Here is a 21,136-nt window from a genome sequence, read left to right on the forward strand (position 1 = left end):
TCAGGAACTTGACACAATGCTTCAATAAAAGGAGTATTTATTGAAATAACCTTCACTTGCTTCATAAACTTCAAGTGTTCCTGTTCCACTGGGTGATTTAGATTGAGATGGAAATGGTAAAGGAGGACTATAAGTTTGAACATCATTAAAAAATTTATGTTCAGACCCACCCCACGTCGTGGAGATTGAATCCCCACGTCGTGGATTCGAATTTCAGCAATATTCTTTTCTTCTATTTTTGACTTCTTTGGCTTTGGTCCGGACTGATGTAAATCAACTTCAAGTGCTTCAAGGAACTCAGAGATGGTATCCTCTTTAGTTTCGATAACCATAACATGTGGTTGAGGCTTTTTCTCGGTAATCTTTGGAGATAATTTTTCATTTACTAAAGTGGTTAGTTGACCTAGTTGGGCTTCGATATTTTCGATTGATGCTTGGTGTTTCATTAGCAAAGCTTGCTGGTCCCGCATTAAATTTTAATGTTCCCTTATCACCGCATATGTCTCATCGTATCTTTTCTCTGAAGCCTCCATGAATCTGTGTAGCATGGACTCAAGATCAACTTTCTTTTCAGGTGGTGGTTGTTCTTTTGGGTAGAAGCCTCAGCCAGTCTGCCTATATTTTTCTTCTTTTTGCTTCTTATATTCTTCATACGATAACCACTCTTTCTTTGGCTTCCTCCAACCTTCATTATATTTATCTCCACACGAGTAGAAAACTTGCACCTTCTTATTTCCATTATCATCCAAGTGGCAGTCTTTGGTCAAGTGTGGACCATTGCATCTTTCACAACCAACTCTTATAGCATGAATTGATTGGTCCATCTTCGTCATCCTTTGGTCCATAGTGTTTAGCATGGCTAGAAAAGTAGCCATGTCTTCATATGTTCCATTACCAATTCCCTTCGCCCCATCATGTCAAGGATTATGGTACTTGCGAGAATGCTTGGAAAATTCTTCAATTAATTCCTTGATTTCAGCCGAATTTTCCTTTGTCAATGTTCCTTGAGAATCAAGGAGTTGCCTTTTCATGACATTAACCCCATCATAAAAGATAGATACTTCTTGTTGCTCATTCAATTCATTTTGGGGGCAATTTCTTATCAATCCCTTGTAGAGTTCCGATGCTTCGTATAGTGACTCCCCCGGTGTTTGCTCAAAATTTTCTATGGCTTTCTTGAGTTTATCAAATTTGGAAGGTGGGAAAAAGTGTTCTAAAAATTGCTCACACATCTGTGCCTAAGTAGTAATTGCATTGCGCGGAAGTGCTTTTAACCAATCTTTGGCAGCTCCTTTGAAAGTGACGGGTAGCATTCTTAGTAAAACTGTAGTGCGCGGAACATTTGGAATGTTAAAGTAGTCAGCAATGTCATCGAATTCATCTACGTGCTTGTAAGCATCCTCATGATCCTTCCTAGAAAATGGTACCTCTTTAAGTGCGGACAGAATATGTGCATTCAGCTCGAATATGGCAGTGGCTAGAATCGTGGGCTGCACTAGACCGGGATCGGTGTCCTCTCGGATTCTCTTTTTGTATGCCTCCATGCAGATCAACAATGTTTGCCATCTCGTTATTTGGCTCGTCTTCGGGTTCACTATTTTCTAACTCAAATTCGGGTTCGACCTCGTATTCGGAATCTTGAAGATTAGGATTTTGCTCAAAGCTTTTAATCTTGTTTTCGTCTTTCTCTTGATTGCTTGACTCTCCTACGTTCTTCCCCTTATTCTTTCCAAAAACTGATTTGAGTTCTTTGAAAGGTGACTTCTTTGGCGGGTTGGTTTCTCCTGCGTTTTTATCCATCTTTTTGTGAAGGGTAGACTCCGGATCTTCAAGTGTTGGTATCAAAGGTGTATTGGATCCATGGTTCATGAAATACTGCAAGAAAATCAGCAATAAAAATGTAAAACAGAACAAAAGCAAAATAAAAATGCTTACTGACTGCTCACCAAGACGTGGTAAATGGCACCACGTCGTGTTGTCTCAAAAAAAAAAACTTCTAAACAAAATGAAAAACAAAATCGTGAAACAACCGAGTGCACGTCGTGGACTTAAGATCTAGGTCATGAGTTCAGTACTAAAAAAACAACCGAGTGCACATTGTGGACATAAGGTCCAAGTCGTGAGTTCAGTACTGAAAAAAAAACTAATGCAAAAATTTAACTTTTTGTAGGTTTTACCCCACAAAAAAGGATGAATTAATAAATTTCTAAACTAATTAGCCGTCCCCAACAATGACGCCAAAAACTTGATGTGATGTAGATTATACCTATCTAGTTTTAAATTTATAGGCTAACGAACTTAAATAGCTAGAATGCACCTAAGCAGTGTACCTAGTCAAATTATAGAATATTTTAGGTAAGTTGGGTGTTGATCACAAGGAACGGTATTTAATTAATAAAATAACTACTAAAACCTAAACTAAGAAAAACAACTAAAATGGGGTTTTTTTATCTGATTTTACAAGTTCAGAAAAACTTAAGCACTCAACTAAAAATGATTGTAATCAATATATTAAAAACACTTTCGTTTAGTTTCAAATCCACCTTTTTCCTATGGTTAGTTCTTATTTATGGATTAATAAAGTTGGTTGTCAAGTTATATGTAATTAGCAAATCAAGTCCAAATTTACTAATATTTTGACCGATTCATGAACTACAGTGTATGGTCATACACAAGCAAAACACATAATTAGTAATTTATTATAGATAGGATATGTAAGATTTATCTATGCAAACACAATTATGTTCTCCAGCACAACTAAATTTGTTACTTTTATTACCTATCTAAGATTTGGTCGATCCTAGCTCTAGCAATTTAATGGTCATTAAATCACTAAGTAATCAAGTTCATGTAATTTAATGGTTACTAAGCTATACTACACTTGAAATTAAGCAACTAAGTTACAAACTTTAACATGCTAGGTAATGATAATCAAACACATGCATAAACCAAATTCATATAATCCATAAAGTAAGAAACTAACTTATAGTTTTAGGTTTCATCTAACTAAACGTAAGCAATTGTTTTTAACCCATAATCACAGATGATGAACTCATAAACATAAGGTAAACTAACCTAATCATCATTAAACTAAGCAAACTGAATGTGTAGATGTGAATTCTCGCTCCAATCAGCTTCCTAGCTTCAAAATTGACCCTAAAGGGTTCTTAGAAGGGTTTTTGTCGCAATACTTCTCCAAAAAGTCACCTCCAAGTCCCCTAATTTTTCATAATATTTGGATATATATACTTGTCTAAAATCTGGCCACCACGACGTGGTAAAGTCACCACGTCGTAGTCTTCGTGCATATCACGTATTCCCCAAGCCAACGTCAAGAATCACAAAGATTCCATTCACCACGTTGTGGTTATCGAGAATCAGCATCTTCTCAAAACATTAAAGTTGTCCGAAATTGTTTCTAGTTTACAGATCATTTTGAATCGCCTGAATCGGAGTTACGAGTCATGGGATATGGTCAAAATACTAACAAGGGGTCAAGCTGTCCAGCAACATCCTTCTTGTGTCTTCTTTTTGCTTAAGCTCGCATTTTCCTGCTTCCAGCTTCCATATTGCTTCCGAGCATGTATTTTATGCTACATAACAGATATTAAACATAATAAGTATCTTTTATTCTATAATAAGCATAAATATAGCTAATAATATTAATATACGTTGTAAAATATATATGTAGATATGCACATATCAAGAAAACAATAAATACAGAGATAAGTCACATACCAGTAACGACATCCGGCGCTGTTCGGGCCTCATTAGTGTCAACGGAAATGCTCTGCTCTTCACCACAGGATCCTCCACCTTGCCATTGCGGTCATCAGTAATCCTCAAGGTGGTTGGCATAGGCGTCACCACTCTTCCACCAGACAACCTCGGAAAATCGGCCTTTTATGGCCGGTCTGGTTGTAGTGGAAACAGATCAAGCCCTTCCTGGGGCACTCCCATATCATGTGTCCTGATTAGCCAAAATTGTAACATACTGATCCTGCTACTTGACAAGCCCCATTATGCGGCTTGCCACACTTGATACAATAGCCTCGGCCCTGCTGGCCTCTGCTGGAAGTATCGAAGGTCTTGGGCTTCTTAGCCTGCCCCACTGCTGCCTGAACCTGCTCTGGCTTCCGCTTTTCCTGGAGATCTAACTAGATTCCCCACTCACAGACCTTCTCAATCATGTCATTCATGGTCTTGCACCCTGAAAAACTCACTAACTCCCAGATATCTTCCCTCAGCATAGCATGATACCTCATCTTCCTCATATCCTCATCTGCAGCATACTGCAGAACTAGCAATGTCCTCTCCCTAAACTTAACAGTAACTTTTTCCATAGACTCCATAGTCTGGTGAAGGTCCTGGAACTCCCTCACCAGCTGTTGCACCTCAATGGACGATGCAGAATCCCGATCAAACCTCCGCACATAATCCGCCCATGTCATCACTGTCACACCCGTCCCTACCTCACGGGTAACCTCCTCCCACCATTCCCGTGCTCGGTCCCTCAGTATATAGGATGTGAATCCTACCTTTGCCACCTCGGGGAAAAAGTTCGTGCGCTGAGCATTCTCCATGTCAGCGATCAATCGGTGACTAGCAATGGGTTCCTTAGCCCCAAAGAACTCAGGCGCTCTGCACGCCTTGAACTCCCAGAATGAGGGAGTTCAAGTCCCAATCTGACCTGCCACAATCTTGGTTCGGAAAGACCTGAGATGCTTTTCTGTAATCTCCATGACCCCCCCCTTGATGGTATCGAAAATCACCAGGGTAACGTCAAGGATGTTGCGAGTAACCTCGGCTGCGATACGCTTGTGTAGCCTCTCATCAATTGGCTCTGCTCCGAAACCTGAACCCATTCCTGAACCTGAACCTCCTCGTGTAGCCATCACCATCCTTAAACAGAAAATATAATATAGAAAGCAATCGATAAGGCAGTTCAAAGGGATTCCTCTATACCGGACTCCCTAGTGTTTCCAGGTTTTCCCTTGTGTCGAGTACAGGTCCTATGCTCTTAGTAGTACGGACCCAATACTACCTTCCACACCTATGTGTACCTTCCCCAAGGTCATATCTGATACCCCTAATTCACTCAACCATACTCAAAACATGACCCAAAAAACCCAGAATATACACATATCCCAGACTCTTCTAGGACGTCTCAATCCTCACATAACCAAAAACCTCAATTAACACCGCAGGTTGCCTTATGCATGCAAGTTATACATAAATAGAATCACATTGACTATCAAATAAAGTTTCTACCCTAAGTCCACAACCAAAAAAGGAACAAGAAATGAGACAGAATCCATCATTTTAGGGCTATGCAATCCTAAGCACATATAACTTTGAAAACATACACTTAGCAAATAATAGAGTTAACATTGATTCCAAGAAATATATAGCATTGAGTTTTCCAATGCTACAAGGCATCACACAAATCAGGCAATTTTATCACATAACTCTTAAATGTATCCTTAGCCCTACTCTAGCATGCACTTCACATATTAACATACTAGTTGCAATTCATAAGCATGGTTTAATTCTGGGAAACACTTACTTGAGCTCGTTTGATCGCATACATTGAACTCTCCCTTTTTACTTAAGAAAACCATTTTCAGAAAAACTTGACTTTTGTTCTTTTGAATCCCTTATCCCTCAAACTAAGGCTCTGATACTAACTTGTAACAACCTAAAACTTAATAATTTTTTTTCATTTTTAAAATAGGAATTACAATCATATATTCTTTCCAAAAATCCACTACATTATATCATGACAAAACATTAGAGTATCAATATCAATAAATGCAGAAAATGCTGGAGAGTAAATGTTGTTCCATCAAGTCGAGCCCTTCCCTTTAGTACCGAAAGTACCTGAAAACACCTAAATAAACTGTAAGCAAAAGATTAGCAAGATCCCAAAACATCACATAACATATAACCACAGAATACCATGCGACCTACATATAGTTGCCATGGGCTACCCGCCTACCCCCATGGTCTTCGCCTGGAATGTTATGGGTTACCCCTATGGTCTGATATCCAAGAGCCATGGGCTACTCCATGGTCTTTACCTAGAATGTCATGGGTTACCCCCTGGTCTGATATCCAACTGTCATAGGCTACCCACATGGTTTTCATCCAAGTGCCACGGGCTACCCTCGGGGTCTTCAGACAATTAATTACATAACAACTGTCAATCCACATGTCAGATAATGGGTCGGCATCGGTGCCTTCCACCCATTGATATAGTGAGGAGACTCAACTTAAATTGCTGATAAATAATATATGCTCGGCTACTGGTCCGGAAATCTCACACTGTAAGTATACAATTTTCCATAATTAGAATTAGGTCAAAAAACCCTAATTATGGGTCTACAGCCCCTAAGTCCAAACTTCTAAAATGAGGACCAAAAGCCTTTCCCTTTAATGGGCCTAACCGGTCCATTAATAACAAAAGGTATCTATGGCCCACAAGGACCAAAATGATACCCAATATAGAAGGCCCAAACATCGCAACACACTGTTGAGTACGCGGGGCATACTCAACTTGTACGCTAAGCGTACACGCATAAGGGCATGTACGTTGCGCGTAAAAGCTTGTACGCCCATCTATCTCCTCAGATATTTCAACTTTGCTTTTTAGCTCTTAATTGGTTAAGACATTAGCCTCAGGACTCAGATCTGATCTCATTGAAGTGGTTTATCAAGTAAAGTTGCCAACTTTACATGCATGCAAGGCTCAATAAGGTCCTAAATCTCAAAAGAGATTATTAAACGACTTAATACTTTCATAGAAGTCACAAACACCATAAAGTTTGTACCTTTAAGCTTAAAAAGTCCACTAAATGTCCAGGTCTACAAGATTGGCATCCCAAATGGTCTTAACTCTTCAAGACCAACCGAAAGGGACCAAAAAGGACCAAAACAAGTTAAAGAAGAGATCTAAGCAATAGATAAGCAAGGTATGAACTTTGTACCTCCAGAAGCTTCCTAAGGTGAAATAGATGTAGGATCTAGTAGCTTAACCACATCCAAGACTTGTACCACGAGATCTTCTTCTTAAAAACACACCAAAAATGGATCCTTTTGTTACTTCAAGCTCAAAATCCCCTATAATAACTATTTAGGGTTTTTATGGATGTTTAAAGGTAAAAAGGATGATAAATGGGTCCAAAGGCCATAAATGGGTTTAAATAAGGAACAAGTCCGAAAGATTAGGGGTTTAGACAAAGGACACGTACGCCCCACCTACATCCTCATACACCCCACGCATGAGGCTCAGCTGCCCGACCATGCGCGCCTCAGTATGCTAAGCGCCTCAGTATGCTAAGCGTACATGTGCATACGCTCAGCATACAAGGGTCTTCTTTTGCCAACTTAATTTTCAAGAAAAACCTAAAAGGGAAATTACCTGAATTTGGATGTTACATAGTAGTATATAATCCTGTATTGGGATGACAAAAATTATACCGAGGCAAGGTTCCCTATAACAAGTAAGTGTTGATTATAGGATCAATATAAATTGAATCCTGTTTTGATTGTTGAATTAAGTGTAAATATGGACTACATAGTGATTGATTCCAAGATAGAATGTTATTGATTACTTGATAGGTACCTTTGAATGCCTGTAGAAATTAACCACCTTGTTAGTATGGAATGGATGAGTGTGCTTGAGACATATATGAGGTGATTATTGATAAAAGTTATAGTTATGGAAAAGGAATTGATTGTTTAAAAGATGATATAGAAGGGGAAATGAACTCCATAATGGTATGAGAACAGGTAGAGTTACCTAAATAAGTTGAGACTGAGGAAGGAAAGGTTACCAATCTTTCACGTTAGTATTCATAAGAATCTCGTTATAAATTGAGAGTATGGAATATCAATATGATATCTTGAGGAAAGAAATTATAGGTATACCATATACTATAAGCTGCATATGTATTTATTCATTGCTTAGTGTAAGTCGTAAGTCGAATAGCATATGCTAGTTGGGAATGATTGATTGTATGAATGAGATTGGTCCTAAATCATAATGTTACCCAAGTATGATTACTTGGATATGAATTTGTTCGATAAGATATGCATGATGAATTGAGATGGAGGACAAAACCTAACAGTCTTTGTGACAGTAATGTTAAGGTTCACGATGGTTTCGTACTTTGGAGTAGTCTTAGTGACCATCATATCTCGAATACGAATTATTAGATTGAGTGGTAGTTTTATTAACTGAAATACCACTATGTTGGAAATTGTTGACCATGGTAGTCTTAGTAACTGCAGTACCATTGATTAACATGGAAATAGTAGAGTAAGAATAATAAAAGGTACGTCAGATATTGTAAGCATTTTATATATTATAGTAGTTATTGGTGTAGTAGTAATTATACTTACATTTGAATGTAAGGGGGTAATAAAGTATGTTGTTACAACCTTGTCGTAGCCTGTTGACGTTATTCCAAGGACAAAATCTTCTTAAGGAGGAGAGAGCTTGTAACACCTGTTTTTCATAATATATATTATTTTGTAAGAATATTCAGAAATTAGTGAAAGAAAGAGATAGTTTACTCTGAGACGATTTTGTGGATATAAAGATCGTCAAAAACGGAGTTCGTATGAAGTTATGACCATTTGAAGGTAGGATAAAAGTACATTGCTATTCTGAGAAAGTCAACGAAAGTCAAAGTTAAATGGTCAGTTGCGGTTTACTGTGGCACAAAATAGTTCTTACCATGACGCAGAGTGAAGTAAGTCAGCGAGATACATGGTGATCGTGCAAAACACGTGGTGTAAGAGTACAACACACGAGTTTCTTTCAAAAATGAATGTGATCGCGACGCGACCACTAAACTACCATGAAACAGTTTCACACTATTATAAATATATGTGTTTTGTGTCGCTTGAGGAGTTTTGGCACACACGATTGAGGGAGAGCCTCGAGAGGTGTTTCGATAGAATTGTTATTGCAAAGTCATACTAACATACGAGGATATGAGGGTTAAGTTACAGGATTAGCAGAGGTATCTTTTATCTCGTTATTATGTAAATACTTTCATGTAAAATTTTGTACATGGTTGTTAGACCCGAGTATGTGTTATGAGAATTCATGATATGGTGTTATTACGAACCTAGTGATTAGTTAAATGTTTAATTTGATTGGTAGAGTTATATACCTTAATTTACTAAGATTGTCGATTGTGCTAACGATTTACAGGGTTAAGTCGTTAAGTGATTGTATTTGGAAATTTGATTACTTTGGTAACAAATGATTACCGGATTTAGTTAGTGATCATGTAATTGATCCTTGTGGCTGATATAGTGGTGAATTTAGACAAGTTCTAATGCACTTGAGATATTATCCAAATAGACCTGAACAAGTGATGGACTGGGAAGCGGTAATGAGCTTGAGCTCAGAATCATAGTTTGTATCGGAGGATTACAGGTCAATGGCGAACTTAGTGTCTGGAACGCTATAATTGTAGATCGATATTGGATAATACAAGGTAATGGCGAACTTAGTGTCTGAACGTTATACTTGTATATTGTTAAGAAATACAAACTAGTAATGGGTATTTAGAAGTTCTAGTTTAGCATAAATGTAGTAATGATTAGAATTATTAGTTTATGATGGTAGCATTAGTGGTTGTAATAATATCATTAGTGGATAAATGTTTGTCAATGGTGGACTAGGTGTCTATAACACTATATTTGAAGGATTTGTTACGAAAGAGTGATGGTAGTGTTAGTGAGTGTAATACTATTACTGGATGAATTAATAATGTATGTAGTATTAATTACTACCAAGAGAGGTTATTGGAATTAATAGTAGCTAACGCGACTCTAAGTCTACTATGGATAATAAATGACAGACTTAGTGTCAGTAGTGCCTTATGTGTATGTTGAATGTTTGAAAGACACATTAAGAATGTATGATTGAGAAAAAAGATGATATATTTAGTTTTATAACTAATTTATATTTTATTGTGTAGGTTGCTAACTAAGCTCATTATAGCTTATCTTTTGGTTGTATTTGTCTTTGAGGTTCAAGTAGTTATATAGAAGGAAGTGGAGTTGGTAGCACAATCTTACACTAGATTCTTATAATACCCTCTTGATAGCTACTTGCACTCATTTGTGATACGATTATACATCGGATTTGTACTGAATTATGATTTGAAAATAAAAAAATTCGATGTAATTTGTATTAAAAACATGTGCATTACAAACGGTCTCACCGCCAGTGTCACTGGCCCAATCACCCCAAACTACCACCACTATGAGCACCTAAGTAACGTGTGATACGATACGACACGAAAATTAAATAGATAAGGTTAGAGTCCAACTCTTTTAACTCATTTAGTGTTTCAACTTCATACATGACACATTCACAGGGTATAAACCCTAAACTCTTTAACTCGATATGAAATAAACAGGCTTGAATAAAATATTTCAGTTCAATTAAATAACATATTGACACGACATAATACAAAAATTAAGCACATAAACATTTTAAGAACCCAAGAGAACACTATATTTACTAGTCATACTTAAAACCCGAATCTACATAACCGTACTCCCAAACATAATTAATTTTCTATCTGTTTACTAGTCATACTTAAAACCCGAGTCAGTCTTCATTTTTTCAGTCTTTAAATCAAAGAATATTTTTATTCCCAATATTATAATATTTATTACGTCCAATAACAAATTACCAATCCAAAATAGAAATCACTTGCTATTCCAAGTCTCCAACACACAGACACACGCTCTATCCCCTTGTATATATACCCCCCTACACTTTCCCTGTACAACTCACAAGTCGCATCCAGTTTCGCTCACGTGATCCTGATCTAAATTCCACTGCCGATGCAGATTTGATCGGCTGGAAAATAGAAACACTGAAGCAAAACAATAAAGAAAAACATAATCATCGATCGACATGGGTATCTGTGCATCGACTCTGTCTACAAATACTCAAGGTCAATTGTTGATCACCTATGAGTTAACACCAACAATAAAGGTGATCAACTCAGTCGATGGGAGCCTGAAAGAATTCGAACAACCGATCAAGACTAGTGAAGTTCTCTCCGGCCACCCAGACACCTTCTTCCTCTGCAACTCCGAGGAGATTGACGTCGACTGTCACGTGCCTCAGGTCACCGGAACTGAAGAACTCCAGCCGGGTCAACTCTACTTCATTCTTCCGATCTCAATGTCAAAGGGACTACTTTCTTTACATGAACTCTGTTTGCTCGCTATTCAAGCCAGCAAGGCGCTTAAAAGGTCAGCGGAAATGAAGGAGAAAGAGAGCACGGCGTCGTTTAGTGACCGGCGTAAAAGTAAGCGAAATGCTAGGCGAAACCACAAGGTGGATTTCCAGTTGGCTTTGAAAAAGCTCGGATGATTTTCACACGTGGCACTGGAAAATAGTTTTTTTTTTTTTTTTTTTTTTTAAAGGATGTTAAATATGTTATTGTAGTGGTCGAAAAAAAGGAGTTGGTTTATATATGTTCGTGTCACAAATGGTCGTTACAAAAAGTTGTAATCTTTAGTGTTAATTGTAATCGATAATTATGCAATATTATCAATGGCGTATCTAAGGAAAATTTTAAGTGGGCTCAAGGTCGGTGCACCGGTGGTGGGCAGCTGTTTTCCTTTCTTTTTTCTCCTTACACTCCTCCGCGATCTGCCGACCACCGCTCTTTTTATCCTTGTTTTTCTTTTAATGTTTCATATTTCTAACACCAAGAAACAATTACTAATACTTTCTTTCTCTTTTCTTAAAGAGGAGTAATTGACTAATAATTAGATAAACACAAGGGCATTTGTCGTTTCTTAGATAAAGTCACTTCTCTTTTATCAATAAAATCATTTAAACGAAGTCACTTATGTCGGTATATAGTATATACCATCACATCGGGTGTGATTATGACATGGATTTTGCATTTAAGTACGACTATTTTGGTTTGATATTTATGGCGACTAAAAGATGAATTTGACGACAGTAATTATAATGTGAGACATTTTGAGGATATTATCCGTTCTTTCTTTTAGAATATGGCACCACCCTATATATGCCGTAGATGGTGTTGTCCGTACTAGAAATAATTTTCCAAAAAATATATCTCCTAGTGGAAATTGGCCTGCTAGTAGAAATTGTTCGAATGTAAATCGGTCATGTGAGAATTTTTCGTGATGGTAAGTCGTAGGGTGGGAATTGTTTGTGTAGAAGCCGGTCTAGTGTTGGAAGCAATACTTAAATGAAGTGTATGAAATGAAATCTTGTTTGATTAATGAAACAAAAGAATGAGATTTATTACGTATCATTTGCAGCATACCTCCGTTGTGTTATTGAACTTGCCCTAGCTAGAATGACAATTTTTTTGTGTTACTCGACCAAATGCGCCAAAACAGAACCACGTTGTTGATCTGCTTCTCAGCCAAGTACAGTAAGTTATGTTAGCATTTAACACCCCGGTTTTATAAATTTTGTAACGCCCTGTTTCGAATCGATTCGTAAATCGAGACCGTGGCCCAAAGATCGGTCATCATAAGGCTTAAGGCTTTTGGAAAGGTAAGATCTAAACTCATTTGGGTGCGAGTAATGTAATTGAAGTGAGCCGGGTGTTCGGACAAGTTTTGGAGCCTAGGAGTATTTCGATAAAGTGTCAGTTCGGGCTTTTATGGAAATTTGATTTTTGTTTGGAAGGTCTTAAGGTCGGTATGAGTTGATAGAAGTGTAGAGATTCTCGTTACGTTTTTGTACATATAAGAATCATCGGGAACAGACTTCTAACGAAGAAGTTATGGTCTTTGGAAGATTGGTGAAATTAGGGTTTCACGGGGCGTACACGAGTGTACGCATGACGTACTAGAAGGAAGGCCAGTATACGGGACGTACATCTTGAGTACGCTGGGCGTACTAAGCCAAATCGTCGCGATCATCCTTTGGAGTACGCATGACGTACAAGAAGTACATTGGGTGTACTCCAGTCAGTCCCAAACCCTATTTTAGGGTCTTAAGTACGTTGGGTGTACTCCCCAGTTCAGCATTATTGGGTCTTTTGAGTTTGGGCCTTGTTTGGTTAATGGGCTTCTGTTTTTGGGCCATGGTTAGGTTGAGGACTTTCTTGGTATTGGTCCCTTGAGAATTTGAGGCCCAATTAGGAAGTTGGGCCTATTGGGCTTTTGTTGCTTTTGTCTTGGTTTTTAGATTGCCATTTTGGGTTTTGGGTTTTCTATGCATGTTGGGCTGGGTTTTGGTTATGGAACAAGTAAGGAAAGGGTAAAATGCTCTTTTTCCCTTTAGGGAGTTCGTTATGGAGTAGGCCTCGGATTTTGGGCTATCGGGTTATTTATTGATTAAGGTTGTATTTATTGATAGTTGGCGTGAGGTGATCCGGTTCAGCGGTCCGAGCAGTGATTTGATTATCAGCAAATTGAGGTTAGTTTCCCTCACTGTACTTATAGGTCGAGGGCACCAAGGTCAGCCCTTTGGATTGTTATCTTGGTTTATCGTATGATTTTTTACTATAGTGATCTGTTAGATCTGTATCATGGTAGATAGGATGATGCGATACTTAGTGATTTGTAAGATATGTCTGTTTGTTTACTTGCTGGTTATTTGTATGTTTGTATGTCATATATGTGTGTCGGCATGGTTTGTGTGGGGTTGGGTTGAGGTAGTCCCGCTTTGTGCTGAAGGCCAACAGACCTAGGGCGTCCCGGATAAACTGAAGGCCATTAGGGCGTCCCAATTAGGCTGAAGGCCCGAAGAACGGTCCAGATAGGCTAAAGGCCCGGTGGGCGTACCAGTCATTCTGAAGGTTTTGTGAGCGTACTAGATAGACTGTAGGCCAGTGGGGTGTTCCAATCAGAATGAAGGCTCTATGGGCGTACCAGATTGACTGTAGGCTGGTGGGGTGTTCCAGTCATGTTGAAGGCCCTATATGCATGTTGTTTGTTGGTATATGATATATGTTTGTGTGGTGGTACTTTGGGGGAACTCACTAAGCTTTGTGCTTACCATTTTGGTTTATGATTTCAGGTACATCAGAGAATTGTAGCAATGCAAAGGCATGACCGTACACATCCTGATTTTATATCATTGATCTTGGGAGACACTGAGTTTCAAATAATGTTTTGGAAGCAATATTTTTGTAGACACTTTTATTAGTAAATGGGTTGTTTTGAAAAGTTTTAATTAGTTGAAATTTTTGGGATGTTACAAGTTGGTATTAGAGCCTTGGTTTGAGTGATAGAGGAATAATCGTGTGAATCCAATCTCAAACTAAACAAAACGATTCTTTTTCAAATAGTATTCAAAATAATCAAGAATGATGCGAGGTGTACGATCATTCGGAGCCAGTAAGTTGACCCCAAATTACCACACAATTATTTGAGATTACACTTTGATATTTTAGAACAACATGCTGGTATTAGCATAGGGATCTTCGAGAACTGTATGATAGAATTGCTTGATATATGATGCCTTATCTCTTATAGAATTTCTGATTGATTGTTGTATGACTCTTGCGCATGTGAACTGACTATTGAGTGAATACGCTAAGTCACATGCTACATGGTTTAATGATGTTAGGATAAGGGCTTTGGTCTTGTTGCATAGCTCTTGTCTGAGTCCAACCATTGTGGGATTGAATCTTTTAGCCTACGATTGTTTAAACTGTAGGGCATGTGATTGTATTCATGCGATAGTCATCTGGAACCAATGGAGGGTCACGTGGCAATTAGTGGTAGGGTGAGTTGCGTGGGGTCAGCCGTTCAGTTGCGTTATTGGATGAGGAGGCAGTGGTTTTTTTAGAGTGGGTACGGTTCGTAGCGGGTAAGCGTAAGGAATTATCAGCCACTCTTGAGAGAGTAAGGGCAGGGTGAAGTTGCACCCGATATGCTGGGAGATAGGGATCGAGAGTTTCGTATGAGGATCTGTCTGATTTTGTTGTGTTTTAGTGCCATTCGGCTCCTCTGCTCGAATGATACTTGCTTTGTGCTTTGTGGAACCCATGTCGATGTGAGTTAACCATCAAATGAATACATTAATTTACATTCTATGAAGGTTAAATAATCTTAGAATGAAGGACTCTGACCTATTGCACAACTCTTGTCTGAGTCCAACTATTGTAGGGTTGGGTCCTTTAGTAGAAGGATTATTTAAGATTTTTTGCATGGAATTGTATTCATGAAGTGGTTAGCTGACATTGGTAGAGGTTCTTCAACAACTGATGGTACAGGAGGTGTGGGTGGGAATCTTAGGAGAGCCTAGGAAGTATTTTTGGTGCGGTTGTTTTGCTACGGAGCGGGTGTTGGGAGTATTTTATGGAAGGTTTTAGAGGACCCGAGATGATCCTTGAGGAAAGTATAGATAGGTGTAGAGGTAGTATTGGGTCTGTACTACTGGAAGCACATCAAGGAGAGTTTCGGGGATTCTAAGGGTTGGTCGGGAGATATAGCATGGTTTGATACCATGATTCGTGGCAATGGTTCCGTATCTGTAAATCTTTTGGTTATGCTTGCCCAAGCATGAGGATGAGCCTGGTGATTGTTTTAGGCCCCTGTGGCAATATCGATTTAGGTTTAATGGTTTAAACCTTGACGAGCTTGTTGGTTTGAGGTCTCACAGGTTTCGCTCGAGTCCGTGTATTCGAGTCGCGGGACTCAAGGATGGAATGAGCATCATGACCGGATTGGAAATTGAATTTAGAAGTAGAATGGTTGAGGGATGGTTTGGTATGTCGCTATCTGTGGCAAGGATTATGCCCTTTTCAGTTTTCCAAGTTCGGAGAAGGAGTGAGTAGACTTGTGATTTTCAGAAGTTAGATGTAAACCCATCATGGGGTCTGCTGGTCGCGGAGTTTGGCGACATTATGTCAACGCAAGAGTGCGTAGGTGGAATGATGTATCATGGATGCTTTGTAATGTGTTCAAGGGTCTATATTCTTGGGTTATAGTGGGATAGGTATCAGATCGTCGGTTGGGATTACAGGCAAGGAGGGTACGTTTTGGATCGTAATTTGAGAGTTGCTTATGCTTTTGTGTAAAAATCTTAATGATAAGAGGTCATGATTGGAAAGTTTTTAGATGTCTTCAGCTGAACTCAGGATTCTCTTAGGATTGGTTGATCCCTGTCAAGAAGGCCATCATGCGTGTATTGTTCATTCCAGGGTTAGTAATAGTGGTACCTGCTTAAGCTTGTTTGAGTTATGATTTGGTTTTAGATCCAGTGGGTGGTAGTTCGAGCCCTAAGTGGGGAGAACTGGGACTCTTAGGTTGATTATCAGTCATTGAGAGATTTTCATGTCGTTGTTGGATTGTTGTTCTCAGATTAGTTTGGGCAGATTCATGAATGAAGGCTCATCAGTCTTTGGGAAGGGTTATGAGAAATTTTCACGAGTTTCCATTTTCGAGATGGCTTTTGGTGGAAACTCGCATTGGGAATCGCGATAGTATTTGTGTAAGGTTTGTATTTCAGTGAGATGTGGGTTAAGAATTTTGTATGTCAAGGGCATCAGCTGGTGGGTTCAAGGTAAAAGGGATGTTTTCAGTACGGATGGTAGAAAAGGCTTATGTGACTGTGCTTTGGATTGGTTCTACCTATGTGAAGGTCGGGCAAGTTATGGGGATTCAAAATTATAGCAACAATATATCGGTCCGACAGTTAAGGAAATCAATATCTTCTAGCTCATTTTGTTCATGAAATTGTTATCATCAGGAGTTGAGTAGATAGTTTGATGGATAAGTGACATGGATTTAGAATTGGTTCAGTATGGACAGTCTGTCAGGGAGTCAGACCAATTCGAGACTTCAGATTTCGGGTTGAGTAAGATGTGGCTTTCCTACATTAGATTATTTTTGGTTGGGAAAAGATTTGGTCATTTTCAGGTTTGAAGAGCCCTGCTAGGGCTGGGCTCGCTCGCCTTGGGAATGGGGTGTTGTGTACTCAAGATTGTGGTTGTGTCACTTAAGACGCCTGGCGCCTGGGTTGGAAAGGAATGATTTTGAGAAAGAAATCTACTTTAAGTTGGGGGGAGCTGTAACGCCCTATTTCGAATCGATTCCTAATTCGAGGCTATGACCCAAATATCGTTTATAGATATGTGCATATTTAGTTCATATTAAGTGTAGATTTTTATTCATTTATTAGCTAAATTATTGCATTTCATGGACAAAAGGTACTTAAAAGTGTTTGAATTATATTTTCAGACCAAAAGTGAAGCTCGGAAGCAAAAGGAAGCAGGAGAAGCGGTTGAGAGCTCGAGAATGGAACAAAGAAGAAAAACACTAAAAACAACACCTACTCGGCGAGTAGGGTCGATTACTCGGCGAGTCCAAGCGAATATTGGAGAAGATAAAGACTCGGAAACCCAGAGACTTATCACAATACGGGGATTGAGAGATGGACTCAACGATTCGGCACCTGACTCGACGAGTCGTTTCGCATATATAAAGATAACTCCTCAGAACAATGGGGAAGAATTTTGGAACCATTCTGGAGAGGTTAGCTGCGATTGAGGAGTCAGAAAAACCCTAGAGGACGAAGATACAAGCTAGAATCCAATTCCGAAGGAGATTTGAGGCAAATTTCATCATTCTACTTAATCTTTTGTTTTTTCATTATGGTTAAACAATTAGAATCTGTTTGTCTACTGTTATTTACTTCAAAACTCTTAAACTTCTGTTTGGGGATACAAAATTGATACTATGGTTTGATTATTGGTAGGATTAATTATAAGTTGGTGATTTTTGTTATTTTAGCTTGCTAAAGAACCTTGTGTGTGAATGATAATTAATTTTCTGTTAATAAGAAGGTAATTAAATAGCATGAACATCTTTTGATTATCAACCTCATATGCTATGTGACCACTTTGTCATATGTCTAGGATTAATGAACATGAAACTAGAATTAATAAGAAAATTGAGTAAATTCATGTGCGAGCTTGTGTGATGACCATCAACAAGAAGTTAATTAAAGGACCAAATTAGTTAACTATTGCAAGTCTAAATTAACCCGAATAATTAATCTAGTGAATTTAATTAAATTAGACATCTGGCCACTGTTTAAGTTATTTTATTTGCTAAGGATTAGTGTAGTGAACGCGAATCTAGTCACTTGAATCGGTAACCAACAAAAGAATTAATCCATTGCACCACTACCTTGAAATCAACCATAGGATCAATTGAGTTGAACTAAACAGAAGTTCCTTCCCTTTATTGAATCTAGTCATTTCCTTGTTTTCTAGTTTTTAGATTAAGTAATAGTTAGTAAGTTTCTAGTCTTATAAAACTAGAGAAAACCCCCTACTTATTAATTAATTTAGATAGAATTAGTTTTTAGTTTTAATTTACCGTTCCTTGTGTTCGATACCCTACTTATTTAACTATACCACAATTGATAGGTCAACTGCCTTTGTGTGTTTATTTTATAACTGAAAGTAGGTCTAAAACTAAGTGAGTTTGCACACATCATTTATCATAAGGCTTATGGCCTTTGGAAAGGTGAGATCTAGACCCATTTGGATGCAAGTAATGTAATTGCAGTGATCTGGGTGTTCGGTTCCTGTTTTAGAGCCTAGGGGCATTTTGGTAAAGTGTTAGTTTGGGATTTTATGGAAATTGGATTTTTGTTCAGAAGTTCTTAAGGCCGGTATGAGTTGATAGAAGTGTAGAGCTTCTCGTAACCTTTTCGTGGATATAAGGATCGTCGGAAATAGACTTGTAACGAAGAAGTTATGGCCTTTGGAAAAGTGGTGAAATTAGGGTTTCACCAGGAACGCGGGATGTACACGAGTGTACGCATGGCGTACTAGAAGGAAGGCTAGTATGCAGGACGTACATCTTGAGTACATTGAGCGTACTAAGCCAAATGGTTGCAATCATCCTTTGAAGTTCACATGGCGTATAGGAAGTACAACGGGCATACTCCAGTCAGTCCCAAACCCTGTTTTTAGTGTCTTAGGCCCTATTTTAACTCCTTATCTCATCACCTAACCCTAATATCTTTAGCCTTCATCCCTATAAACCCTAGAAATGAACCCTAGCCCCTATTTGAGTGGTTTTTGAGTTTTTGGGTGTTACTTCATGCTTTTGGTGTTCATAGAATAAGAAGGAGCTTATTGGAGAAGTGTGGGGATTGCTTGAGGCTTTTGGATCCAAGCTTGTTGCATCTTGATCTACGTATTGAAGGTATAAAGTTTATACCTTGGTGATCTTATATGTTAGATCTAGCTCATGAAGTATTTTGTGCATTTTGGAGTCTTTGTGTTAAAGATGGGTTTTTGATCTACTCCAAAAGCAATGGGTGCTAGATCTTAGCTCCATTCTGTCCTTAGGTTCATAAAAATGTAAGCTATATAGTTTTTTTGGTTCATGCAAGCATTAAGAATTTTGTTAAGTCCTTATTGAGATTTTGAGTCGCTTTTAGCCATGCAAGCACGTAAAGTTGCCAACTTTACGTGATAAGTAATCTTACGAAATCAGATCTGAGAGTTTGGCACTTTGTCTTAACCAATTAAGGGCTTATTGGAGTGAAAAATAGGCCTGAGGAGTACGTTGGTGTATTTAAGTGTACGATCAACATAATGTTGAATTGTGCTTAAAGGACATGTACTCTATGCTTTGAGGTCGTGTACGCGGGGCGTACAACTTAAGTACGTTAGGTGTACTTCCCAGTTCAGCATTATTGGGTCTTTTGAGTTTGCGCCTTGTTGGGTTAATGGGCTTCTGTTTTTGGGCCATGGTTAGGTTGAGGATTTTCTTTGTATTGGTCCCTTGAGAATTTGAGGCCCAATTAGGAAGTTGGGCCATATTGAGATTTTGTTGCTTTTGTCTTGGGCTTTAGATTGCCATTTTGGGTTTTGGGTTTTCTATGCATGTTGTGCTGGGTTTTGGTTATGGAACAAGTAAGGAAAGGGTAAAATGGTCTTTTTCCCTTTAGGGAGTTCGTTATGTAGTAGGCTCGGATTTTGTTCTATCGGGTTATTCATTTATTAAGGTTGTATTTATTCATAGTTGGCACGAGGTTATCTGGTTCAGCAGTCCAAGCAGTGATTTGATTATCAACGGATTGAGGTGAGTTTTCTTCATCGTACTTACGGGTCGAAGGCACCAAGGCCAGCCCTTTGGATTGTTATCTTGGTTTATCCTATGATTGTGTACTATAGTGATCTATTAGATCTGTATCATGGTAGATAAGATGATGATATTCTTAGTGATCTGTAAGATTTGTATATTTGTTTACTAGCTGGTTAATTGTATACGTGTCTGTTATATATGTGTGTCGACATGGTTTGTGTGTGGTTGGGTTGAGGTGGTCCTTCTTTGTGCTGAAGGCAAACAGACCCAAGGCATCCCGGATACAATGAAGGCCAATGGGGCGTACTAGTCAGGCCGAAGGCCCGATGGAGTACCAGTCATTATGTAGGTTCTGTGAGTGTACCAGATAGACTGTAGGCCAGTGGGCTGTTCCAATTAGACTGAAGGCTCTATGGGCGTACCAGATAGACTGTAGGCTGGTGGGACGTTCCAGTCATGTTGAAGGCCCTATATGCATGTTGTTTGTTGGTATATGATATTTGTTTGTATGGTGGTACTTTGGGGAAACTCACTAAGCTTTGTGCTTACAGTTTTGGTTTATGGTTTCAAGTTCTTCATAGAATCATAGCAAGGCGAAGACATGACCATATACATCCTTATTTTATGCCAATTATCTTGGGAGACACTGATTTTCAAATAATATTTTGGAAACAATATTTTGTAAACACTTTTATTAGTAAATAGGTTGTTTTGAAAAGTTTTAATTGGTTGAAATTTTGCAATGTTACAATTTTTTAGTGGAAGAATGGGAGTAGTTGCTATAAAAACCTAAAATTTAGAGAAAGTTGACTTTTAACTATATTGACGAAAAGGACAATTGGGTCAGTAAAGATAAAAAGATGAGATTATGAAATTGTGACTTCATGAAAATGGCAAAGATAAGTTTAAGTCACTAAGACAAGTTTAGATAAGTAAGTTCAAGAGAAATTTTGCATGAGAATATATGTTTTGGTTGAAAGGAAAAATGTGTATTTTTATGCTTTTTGGGCCTGCTTTGTGGCTTAATAGATTAAGAACCATA

At 38.4% G+C, this 21,136-nt stretch overlaps 1 protein-coding gene across 1 annotated transcript; it reads left to right on the forward strand.

Annotated features, from left to right (window-relative positions):
• The first annotated feature begins 10,948 nt into the window (after window positions 1–10,948).
• LOC145064491 (uncharacterized) lies at window positions 10,949–11,413 on the forward strand. Its single transcript, XM_079011933.1, has one exon. It carries the CDS (start codon window positions 10,949–10,951, stop codon window positions 11,411–11,413), a length of 465 nt encoding a protein of 154 aa, XP_078868059.1.
• The last annotated feature ends 9,723 nt before the right edge of the window (window positions 11,414–21,136 follow it).

Source organism: Lactuca serriola, chromosome 7 (assembly GCF_051521515.1).
Source record: "Lactuca serriola cultivar US96UC23 chromosome 7, Lser_US96UC23_V15, whole genome shotgun sequence".
Classification (NCBI taxonomy): Eukaryota; Viridiplantae; Streptophyta; class Magnoliopsida; order Asterales; family Asteraceae; genus Lactuca; species Lactuca serriola.

What these genes read in the sequence shown, in the direction of transcription:
- LOC145064491 (XM_079011933.1), top strand. Translation starts at nt 10,949, where the DNA reads ATGGGTATCTGTGCATCGACTCTGTCTACAAATACTCAAGGTCAATTG.